The following is a 12,087-nucleotide window of genomic DNA, read 5'->3' on the forward strand; positions in this document are numbered from 1 at the left end:
TAATTTTCTAAAGCAAGGACAGGGAAGCTGGTCAGAGTTGAAGGGAACCTGAACTGAACTAAAAACAGGGCAATCCTGGGAGAAAGAAAAACCCTGCATTGAAACCAACGTGTTGGCTGAGATCAACCCCAAAAATGGGCAAACATTTCACCATCTAGATGTGCAAAGCTGGTGAAGCGATGCCCTAATAGATGTGCAGCTGTAACTGAAGCAAAAGCTTCAACAAAATATTAGCTCAAGGGAGCTGAAAACAAATACATGTCACTATTTACATTAAAAAGAGTCAATAACGTTATGCAAATATTTTTTTTTCCCCAATTCAATAATGTAACAAAGTCTGAAAAACTCCATGACGAGTAAAACATTTGCATCGGTAAGGTCCCATCAAACAATTTGAATCTTTAAATGTTTTCAGTCTCTTTCAGTGAAATTAAGTTTTTCAGGCTGGCTTTATGTTATTTAAGACAAAGCAAACTAGGATATTTCCTCAAAGATGACTTCAGTCTACATTTTCACACTGATTCAAAAGCAAAACTGAGGGCACCCAATTTACAAAAATATATTTTAGAGAAAGAAGCTGTAAACACTTCTAAAGCACAAAAAATGTCAACGTGTCAAACAGAAACAAAGAACAAACAAGATCAGCAGCTGAAGCTGACGCTAGTTAAAACATCATCATTAAGTCATTCTTTGTAGTTGTTATCACGCTTACACAACCTCTGCTCAAAAAACTTGAACACAGCAAAATAAGCAGATAGAGGCGAAATGCAGAGAGATTGGGTGACTGTGCAGATAAAGACACCACAGTGCATTTCTTGGGGGTCAAAAGTTGTGCATGAAATGAATTACTTTGTGCAACATTTCTGAAATACGTAGCTTTTTGGAAATATTCTGCCCCATGTGGCTTTAGTAAAACAATTGACTTGGACAGATGGAAATTCTTTTATTTACATTAACATAATGTAATTCTGAACCTGTAAAAGCTACTCAAATTTGACTATTTTGCAAAATCTTTTGTCAGTTTGGCAGTATTCATTGCAGCTTTTAGATGATCATGAGCCTGAAAGAATTCATGTCCAAATAAAGGCACAACATTTTTGTTTCTGTTCAAAACTTCAAATTTGGTCAGATCACTAAAACCTTAACAGTAGGTGCTTACAAATAAAAAACAAAACCAAAAAGCATAATCAGAAGATTTGTATTTAGGGGTGATAGTGTCCAGTTTCAGCTTAGTAAAAAAAAGTGCAACTTGCTAACTCTTCTTCTATGTGACCCAGCTAACAACTGTTAACAGTAAATAGTTGTTGTTACCTTGTTCAGTGATGACAGATGTGTACTATATGTGTGACTAATCCACATAAATATAAATTAACATTAATGCAAATGAAGAAATTAGCATTCTGCGGTTTTCATACGTGAGGCATCCATTAGGAATTTTGATGTCAAGGTTGATGTGAGATCAATGAAATTGGGATTCAGATTATACTCAAGCAGATTTGGGTCTCAGACACTCTAACTTATTGGACCTATTTTCTTCTTTTGAGCCCAAAAACAAAAACATGCTACTACCATGTCAATGTTAATCCAATGTGACAAAATATGTGGACAAAATATCTCAGTGTGTCTAAAAACTAAACAGGCAATGATAGCTTTAATAGGTTTTGGTTCAATCCTTCTTCCTAAAACTCAGAACTTAATATATAAAACAAAAGGAAAAGTGTAGTCTGTAAGTGGTGGGAACTGTATTTGTGATGTTTAAGACTGGAAGCTTTCTGGTCTTCATTTATTTTTGGTTTTTGGTTAAAGTACATCTGTTTGGTGTTTCAAAACAATTAACTGTAGCCTATAAGATTTTTTTTTTCTTTTCAGGTTTTCAATTAGTACTCAGAAAGTGTGAATACCAATACATGCATATCAACTTGGCTAAACAACGACAACTACAGTAACGGCAACTGGTATATTTCCTTCAAAACTTCAGTTTGTTCACGTCACTGAGAGATTTACAAGACGTTTTTACAGATAAAAAACAAAGAAGAGAAAATTTGGACAACAGTCTTCTGAAGATTATGAAATAAATGAGTGTCTGGATTATCTGCTTAATTTGGAGTCTGATTTAATTAAGCTTGGATTCCTGAGTCAGATGTACTGCAGCCGTGTTTGCCGTGATGTATGCTTTCAACAGGAATAAATTTGAGAAACTTTGCGATTTATTATGGAAATTTGTTATCTTCAGTGCTACATACTTAAACAGTGCATAAACTAGTCACTGCAGCACCTTACACAAGATATATTTTAAACAAATATGCAACAAAGTAAATATGTAACAAAATGTCAGAGGAATCCTACACGAGCTGTCACGGTGGTGCTAATAGGTGACCATATTTCCTGCGTGACCACATCTATCATCCCAGGTAGATAAATAATCTGCAGTTTATCGTCCTCACAGCGAGTTCATTGCACTGATCTGCAGCTCTTGGCAGTCTGTTGGTACTCCTGCGCAGAGGTCAATAGTGATTGTTTTTTTACCTCGGTTTTTTTGTAATGTCAGAGCTAATCTAAGCAGACGCGGACAAGAAACAGCAATATCTATCCTTGTCCTCATCAACAATGAATAAGGTTCGTGTTTCCATCTGTGCTACCAAGTAACCTCCATCACTCAGCTGTGGGTATGCTGTTCCCCTGCTGCTCCAGCCGCCGCCCGGACGCGTTTAGGGAGCTCCGTTTTAGCAGTCTGTTGAGGATGTCCGTGCACGTCTTCTTGTACTGGTGCCTCAGCAGGGAGTACACGAAGGGGTCGCATGCTGCCTTGCTGTAAGCCAAGCACTTGGAGACAATTCCCCAGTGAGGGTCGATCGGCACTGCTGGAAATAACTCCACGATCCTGAGGGTGGACAGACGGAGAGGGTGGTGAGAGCAAGAGGTGGAAAGGCAATTCGACATACTGTGCTGGAAACGATATGCATGCCTGGAGCTTACAATGCAGAGACATGTATAGGCAAAACACAGCTGGAAACTAAGAAGGTATTTTTTCGAATGCAGCTCTACTAATTTAAGTGTTTACTAGAGGGTTATTTTTTTACTTATCCAATTTAACTTTTCTTTTTTATGTCCAATGAATAAGGTTCGACTGGAAGCTTTCTGAAACCTACACGCTCTGTAGGTTGGCCTCGTCCAACCTACAGAGCTTATTGTACGATACTTGTATTATTTCTGTTTTCATTTGAATAATAATCTATAAATGCTCTGTAATGGATTGACGATTTATCCAGGATGTACCCCAACTATCGCCTAATGACCATTGGAGATAGATACCAACCACTTCTGACCCTGCAAGCATAATGGACGATGGATGGATGGATAATAATTTATATAGCATATCTTTATAGTGCCATCCATTTTCTTCTACTTGTCTGAGATATATCTCCCCCGTGAAACTCTCTAGCCCATTCTGGAGGATCCCAAGGAGTAAAAGAGATCCAAACATCGTCCCTCCAGCGCTTTCTGTGTCAGCCAAAGGGTCTCCTCTAAATGGGATGTGCAGAAAAAAACTCCAATAGGAGGCATCCAAGAGGAAGACTAATCAGATTCCAAATGACCTCAACTGACTGTGTGGAGGAGGAGTACATATATAGATTGCTAAATCAAAGGCTTTTTCCTTGGCTTAGCAAAGGCTATAACAAAAGACAGAGCAGTGCCTGCATTATGAAATAGAAATATGCAAACTTTATCAAAATGTAGGCCATTTTTTTATATATATCTTTTAAGTTTAAGTTTTCATTAAGGCTACATTTTTGTATTAGAATGTATTTTTATTGATCTGATGTAACATTATAATCTTAAATGCTTTCATTTGCTGTAAGCAGGAAATCATAATAACTAATAAAAATTAAAGTTTGAAAACAACAGTCTAATTGATCTGTTCATAGTGAAATAATATCCAAATGTATTGGATTTGACTGTAAATACAATCTCAAAGCTGTCTGGATAAAATAAAATGACTATCAAGTAATAATGGTTCAATATACAAGCAATCCTTTAATTTGCAAGCATTAACCAATCTATTATAATATTAGGTATTTTTCCATGTCATTACCTCAAATAAGCTATTAGCAAAAAAAAAAACAAAAGACAGAAAGTTGTTCAACTCACCAGCTAATGGGGCAACTAATGATTCTCCAGATAGCAAGCATGAAAATTTGTTTCAACTTTACTGACTTTCACATTCGCTCGGCCTCGTAAAACTTTTTTTTTTTTTTTAAATGACAGATTCTAAGTGACTGCACTCTGGGTGATTACTGTGTTTAAAGTAGAGCTGTGTCAGCACATTAATGCTAGCCTTATAGGCAGATTTGACAGACAGTTTGCTTTACTCTCCCCCCAGAGGAGTTTAAATCAGCTGCCAGGTCAAACAAAAACTGTTGGTATGGTGACCCTGACATCAAATGCATATCAAAAAAGCAATTGATGAGCTGTCATCCATCCATCCTTCCACAGTAGTCCAGCTGTACCCCATAGGGGTGCCAGATATAGGAGGAAGAGGGAGGGGAACCCAGACATCAGCCTCCTTGGTGACATTCCCCAGCTCGTTTTAGGGATTTCACAAGGCTTTTCTCGGTTAAAAATGGTACATAGTCCCTCCAACATACTCTGGGATGGATTTTCATCATGTCAAATTTACATTGAAATACTAATCTGCCATTTTCAGAGAGAAAACATGTGCTGCCTGACTGTGTTTTTTATTACTGGCAGAGTATCGATAACACAACAAATTTTCTTGTTGTTTGAGCAGAAAGAAAAGCTTGATGAATAGCCTGTAATAATTTAATAACAAAGCCAAGCTAATTTAATTTCAAAGAGCTTGTGTTCCTTCCTCCATCACCAAAATGCTTTGGGGCATGGAGTATGTTTTAGAAAAGTATTAAAGATCTAGAGAATTGTAAAATCAATGCCAGTGCATGGAAATGCACTGGAGGCAACTGATGGTCAAACACTACATGAAGACAGTTGGTACCAATTTTTTTTTTTAGCCCGTGAGCAAGAATTCTGGCTTCTTGTTTTAATGCCATGAAACACAAAGCTGTTCTTAGTTGAGTTTTGATTTAGATAAGTATAAATGTGAATAGTCTTGTTTTCTGTTTCTCTGGTCTGGGACAACTGGACAAATATCCACAGACCTCCAGGAAAGAGGGACCTTTGACCAAAAGGGTGACACTCAGATTTTTTTTTTTTTTACAACATCTCAAGCTGGAAACATCTGAAATAACACTGACATAACACTGCTCAATGTCTTCTGGAGATGGAAAGGCAAATCTGCTTATGGTAAAAAAAAAAAAAAACATCTGGGGAAGGAAGGCTTCGATCAGGAAAGCCAGCAGCATCATGAAAACTTATAGATACTCTTGGTTTGTTAATAGAAAACTTTAGATAGACAAACTTACAGATTACAAAATGTAAACATTACAAAACAATATGATATAAAATTTAAACAGCTATAAATCCTTTTTTATGCAATTCTTCAGATTATTTGCATGAAAGAATACACGTAATATATTTGTAGGTGAACATTTTGGGCCAGGGTGTTGCTTATTTGTCTGGTGCAGTTTCAATCAAACCAAAAGAGAGAAACAATCGCATCTAACAAAAGTTGTCTGGAACAAACTCTATTCTGGTTCTGTTATAGCTAAAATCAAAAATGAAACTCTTTTGAAGCCATATAGACAGGGACGTATTTCTACTCTCTTGAGAGAGAAAAAACGTTCATTTAGTTTTCATTTTTTTACTCACTTCAAGGAAGACATGCAACAGACTTTATAATCGTGTGTTCTATTTGAACTCCGAAGCTGGAGTTTCGAGGTTCTAAGATATAAAAGTAATCTGAAACACCCCCCGAGGTCAAAACTCCAACCAAAAAAAGTTTGAGGTTTCTCCCTGACCTTCAAATCCAACATGGATGCCTCATGCATATGGACACAGCCATAATGTTTTTATTTTAGCTTTTCTCAGTCATACGTACACTATCAGCTATCAGTTACCTGGTCACTGAGTTCAAAACCCATAAAATTTCACTTTCAAATGGACCACAAATGCAATGCAGCAACATTGGTTCGTAAGGTTTGGTGTCCTGATTTTTTTTTTTTAAAGAAACTTCCCTGCTTCAGCACATTTAAATGAAATCACTGGGGTATTGACAGTCTGTGGTACTTGAACACATGCCAAAAAGGTTTGAACTAGCTGCTCCTGGAACAGGAAAGCATTTTCAATTTGCAGGACACTTGCTTCTAATGACCAAAGTTGGGGACTACACCTCTACCATTACATTTCAATTCAATTATAGCTGATAGCAGGACACTGTGGTGCAACATTCATTTTGACTGTCTACGGCCTAAGCATGGGCAGAGATAAGATTACTGCCAAAACAGTGAATAAAAATACCATTGGATGGTGTAGAAAAAACACATCCAAGTTGACCTTTCAGATATAACAATATCTTGCCACCTACCCCCTTCAACATGTCCTTGTTGAACTTTTAGGTTTAGCGACAACAACCTCATCCTGAAAAAAGCACCCAGTCTTCAATATAAAGATGTTTTTCTAAAAAGGTTGTCAGTAAGTTCAATTTTAAGCTTCAGAAAGCTTCAGAATAGTCCAATATTTGCCATAATTTAAAATATTACTATTTGTGATTACCTCTTAATGTCTGTGTAGTCAATAAATTTGTCACAGTGTGGAAACTTTGAATGTGTAAAAAGTGTTTTTATCTTCAGTGATTGTTTTCATTTATGGTCTTTTTTCTTGTGTAAAGACTGTTCCAAATAATGTCACAGACTGTGTGTTTCCCAAAGTCCACCTTTGCTGCTTTCATGCATTGGTACATACGACATTTGATTCACACTTTTCACTTCAGGCTAGGAACACCCAAGAAGAGCTGTAGCTTTGCAGATGCTCTGATTTGGTTTATCACAATTTATCAATTTGGCTCTGTCCAATTAATAAAATGTTACCTTGCTACCAAATCTTTGCCGCTTATTGACAGATTCATTTTGTCTGATTCTACATGTCTGTTTTGGTAACATATTACCAAACAGGCTATCAAACATCTCAGCGAGTGAAAAGTGCTGTTGCTTTCTTTCAGTTAGCTGCCCAGCAGTGCACAGCAACAGAGAGCCGGAGCCATCAGACTCCATACAGCAAGAGAAAACTCCAGTCACTGTGGCACTCTCCGTGACCTCTGAGTAAACAGATTTTCCATAAAACCAATATGAAAGAAAATATTAGAAGTTCTGCAACAATAACTATTTAAAACCTTGGTATACCATGTTGCTGATAACTGCTACTTGCTTAAAGGCATACACATGGGTAAGACCTTGGAGTCTTGGAGTCTGGTAGGAATCCAAATATCCCGATATATGATTTGCAAAACAGGCTCCATGACTCATGTTTGCCCTCCAGAAAATTACAGTCAACCTTTGGAGTCAAATCAAATTTATTTTCAGACGCAAAACCGCAGATAGAATTTATCTGGTTATGTTCCAACTAAGAAATAATGCCAGGAAATATTTCTTTCCTTGACACAGAAACGTGAGCCTCATTTGAAAGAAGACTTTGATAGAAATATTATTTGGTTTCAATCTTGTTTTCTTTTTTCTTTTTGTATTAATTTTATTATCCAAAGAAGTAGAATAAATAATGATGTATTTCCCATTACACAGATTTTGTTTTCCACATTCTCATCCTTTCACTTGCATCACTTAAATCCTCTTCCTCTCTCCTGTGGCCTTCTCTGGCATCCCTTCTTTAAGCAGTGATTGATGCCAGCGAATTCAACAAAGTGGGGATGCACCAGACGAACTTGAGGAGAAAAGTGCCAATGCAGCAGCAACAACAGCCGGACAGAGGCGTATTACTTATCACAAGGTCAGCCACTCTCATCTTCCAAACTCAGCCCTCATGGAGAGGAAGCAGGCAGGAAGTGTGAGTGGGAGGGCTGGCGTGTTGGCGGAAGGTAACCAAAAGGCTCTGCAGCGTTTTGTGTGTATTACAGCACCGTGTCTCCCACCTGCAAACACTCACCTCGTGATCACATAAGGAGCAAAGCAGAGCATGAAGGTGCCGATGAAGGTGCTGATCTTCCTCGTTGCTCTCTGTCGCCGCCTCTTCTGCTCCTCCAGGCATCGCTGACGGACGCTGGAAAAGAAAGACAGCCGGTTTATTCCCATCCATCCATCCATCCATTTTCCGTTCACCCTTGTCCCTAATGGGGTCGGGAGGGTTGCTGGTGCCCATCTCCAGCTACATTCCGGGCGAGAGGCGGGGTACACCCCGGACAGGTCGCCAGTCTGTCGCAGGGCAACACAGAGACATACAGGACAAACAACCATTCACACACACACTCACACCTAGGGAGAATTTAGAGAAACCAATTGACCTGACAGTCATGTTTTTGGACTGTGGGAGGAAGCCGGAGTACCCGGAGAGAACCCACGCATGCACAGGGAGAACATGCAAACTCCATGCAGAAAGACCCCGGCCGGGAATCGAACCCAGGACCTTCTTGCTGTAAGGCAACAGTGCTACCAACTGCGCCACTGTGCAGCCCGGTTTATTCCCAGTGGGGCAAAATCTGAAATTACTGGGATTACTTCTGGATTTCTGTATATTGAGGATATTAAATCTAAGGAGTCAAAAGCAGTTAAGCTGCTTTATTAAAACAAACTCACATTTTTAGGAGCTGCTTAGGAATCCTTTGTGAAAATGTGAGGCTGTGTTTGAATTTGTTGCCAAATTGCTTTAAGCAATCCTAAATGAAACAAGAGGCCACAAATGGTGGAAACGTGATACATGTTTTTTAATATCGTTCCTAAAAGGATCTGAAAAGTGTGGCCTGCATTTGTTTTCAGTTTCCCTGAGTCAGCACACAACAGCACAGAACAACAACCTTCCACTGCAGCTAAAGGAGCAAATCTCTTGGCAGGGATCTCTACCAGCTTCTCTCATCAACAGACTGAAAATATTTTCCATTCTTCTCTGCAAAAACTGGAAGGAGAAACTTTCAAAATTTGCAACAAATTCACACGCCATTAGACATAGATCTAAACTTTGCCACCATCATGTTTCCCAGTAAATGTAGTATTTTTGTGGTGATATGCAATTTTATACTTTGTGCTGCAAATATTGTCTTTGCACATTGATCAAATAGTTATTGCTTCTCTGGACTCATCTGAGCAAAACATGTTCTTCATTATGTTTATGTCGGCTTGTAGCAAACTGCAATGTGTATATCTCGACATAATGCAGAAATTACTAATATTTGCCATATTATACTATCAAATCTGAGCTATGATTCTCTGTAACACCTCTGAAGTTACCATGGACTGCATTGCTTAGTCTTTAAGATGTTGTTTCTTCACTAATGTTCCCCAACAATCTTCTTTTTCACAGAATAACTATATTTATACCATTAAGATGCACATAAAAGGATTTTGTTACTAATTAGGTAAGTTCTGAAGGCAATTGGTTGCTAAGGATTTTTATTTAGGGGTATCAAATACCCCAAAATGTACACCGCACTGTTCAGATCTTTAATTGTGAAATAAATATGGAAAACCATGTGTAATTTTTCTGTGACCTCACAAATAAATATGTAATGTCAATCTGTCACATATTGAACTTCTAAATCCAACACACTGAAGTTGTTGTGGTCAGTTCCTTACATTGTGGAACATTGCAATCCTTTTGCCTTTGTGACATTCAATGTAAATTCACAATTGCAGGTAAATAAAATATATATTATTCTTATAAATCGGGGGTTGGTCAAGAGTAATTCAGAGAAATTAAAAACTAGCCCATAAAGGACAAAAACTGATTTAGGCATAAATAAATAATTCAACTGCACAGTGGCGCAGTTGGTAGCACTGTTGCCTCGCAGCAACAGTGCTACCCAACAGTGCTGGGTTCGATTCCCAACCCGGGGTCTTTCTGCATGAAGTTTGCATGTTCTCCCTGTGCATGCGTGGGTGTACTCCGGCTTCTTCCCACAGTCCAAAAGCATGTCAGGTTAACTGGTCTCTCTAAATTCTCCCTAGGTGTGAGTGTGTGTGTGCATGGTTGTCCTGTCTGTCTCTGTGTTGCCTTGCGACAGACTGGCGACCTGTCCAGGGTGTACTCCGCCTCTCGCCCGAAACGTAGCTGGAGATAGGCACCGGCAACCCTCCCAACCCCGTTAGGGACAAGGGTGAACAGAAAATGGATTGATGGATGAATTTATGTGTGTGGGCGTGCGTGTGTGGGTGTCCTGCTTAAGCAGACACTATGATGACTCTGGTTGCCTTACAGTGTCATCAACCCTGTCACACAACTGGCTTTATTTTGAAGTGAAGTTGTAAGCAAGTTGTTTGTGTGTAATTCATATTTATGTTATGTTTTATTTAGCTACTGAAATAAATTAATATTTCAATAAAATTCTAATTTATTGAATGCTACTGTCTTTTTTCCCAAGAGTTGCTTGTAAACACAACATAGAATATGAAAAAATCCAAAGGCAAAAATAAAAGATTAAACTTGGATGTGGGTTTAGCTGGAGGTGGTTGTCAAATCAAACTCTGCTTAGAGACTCATAACCTTGGGGCAGCTCTAGGGCCAGCAACTTTACGATAGCAAATGCCCCTGCACCTTTGGTAGAAACAGTGTTGAGAATTAAAAAAAAAAAAAAAAAGCAGATTGAACATTTTGTACATCTACTTTGATATCTATAAAATAAAAGTCAATTCATAAATTCAAAAGTGACAAAAAGTGTTAAGTGTATCCTATAGGAGCTCACCTGGGGTGTATGTCCACAAGCAGCACCAAAGTTTGCATCGTTATAACATCGATCCTCTTGCAGTGAAACCGGGCCACTTTAAGAACTTTGAGGTATGTAAAACATAACACTATAAAAGACAGGAGGAAGGTGAAGGAGTGGAAAAACACGGTGAAGACAACAAACTGGGTCCTGCTGCTTGCCCTGGCGTTGGACAGGGTGCAGGACGCGTACAGCCGGTGATAGCCCACCCACGAGAGACAGGCGGCCACGGTGGAGAAGGACATGGAGTGCGCCCACGTGTAGCCGAGCACTAAAGCTGCGTCTTTGTGGCGCATCTTGGAGTGGTACCTCAGGGGGAACACCACCGCGATCCACCTGTCGATGCTCAGGGCGGCCATGCTCAGCATGGAGTTGGTGGACAGGAAGGTCTCCAGGAACCCCGCGATCTGGCAGAAGCCGTCTCCCCCCGGCTGAGCCCTGCTGACGAGTCCCACCAGAGTGAGCGGCATGTTAGCCACGGTCAGCAACAAGTTGCAGAAGGTGAGGTTGAGGTTGAACAGACCGGGCACCTGTCTACGGATCTCCGGGTTGTAGAGAAAGCAGATCAGCACCAGGACGTTGGACAGCAGCGACACTATGATGATCACAACTACCAGCACGGAGAGAATTACCTCCGCAGTGTCCATCCTGCGCGCCCCCAAAACTCACTTCTCCACACTTTTAGCGCGCATATCCAAATCCTGTTTGCGCCTCAAGAACTGTATTAATAAATAAATTAAGAAAAAAAAAAAAAGAAAAAAGAAAATACATCCTCAGATTTCTCCAGCCTTGGAGATGCCTCCCATCCTTCCCTCTCCTTCCACTCGTCTACATTGTATTGGAGTCTCAGATTGTTAGAAGGTTTCCAGCATGTTTAAAGTAAATCTCAGGATTAGAAAGTGTAGGTCCCCCTTTATATCTCTAAGCTGCAGGAAGCGTCTCACGCCACAGCTGCTCTGTTCTAGTAGCTGCTGCGCCCTGCAGTGGGGAGTTTGTCATCCTGTGATGCCTCGCTCTCCAGGCATTACCCCTCCGTGCACACAGCACAACTCCTTGTGTGGACCGCTCTGTTTCTCCCCGATTTTTTCTGAACACTAGAACAGCTACACAGCCACCTTGAATGCCGGTTAAAGTTATTTTGTAAGAAAGATAAGGGGGACACATAAATAAATTGTCATTTATGTTTCTATATAAATGACAATTTAAATAAAAGTAGAGATGCAAACATTAGATGGATAGATGTGCAATGA

At 39.5% G+C, this 12,087-nt stretch overlaps 1 protein-coding gene across 1 annotated transcript; it reads right to left on the reverse strand.

Moving 5' to 3' along the window:
- Positions 1-312: 312 nt before the first annotated feature.
- On the reverse strand, positions 313-11,796 carry LOC114151742 (G-protein coupled receptor 26). Its single transcript, XM_028029117.1, has 3 exons — positions 10,817-11,796; positions 8,071-8,184; positions 313-2,881 (listed from the first exon to the last, which is right to left on the reverse strand). The coding sequence occupies exons 1-3, from the start codon at positions 11,482-11,484 to the stop codon at positions 2,653-2,655; spliced, it is 1,011 nt and encodes a 336-aa protein (XP_027884918.1). The 5' UTR covers positions 11,485-11,796; the 3' UTR covers positions 313-2,652.
- Between the last annotated feature and the right edge of the window lie 291 nt (positions 11,797-12,087).

This window comes from Xiphophorus couchianus, chromosome 10, assembly GCF_001444195.1.
Source record: "Xiphophorus couchianus chromosome 10, X_couchianus-1.0, whole genome shotgun sequence".
In the NCBI taxonomy this organism is placed as follows: domain Eukaryota; kingdom Metazoa; phylum Chordata; class Actinopteri; order Cyprinodontiformes; family Poeciliidae; genus Xiphophorus; species Xiphophorus couchianus.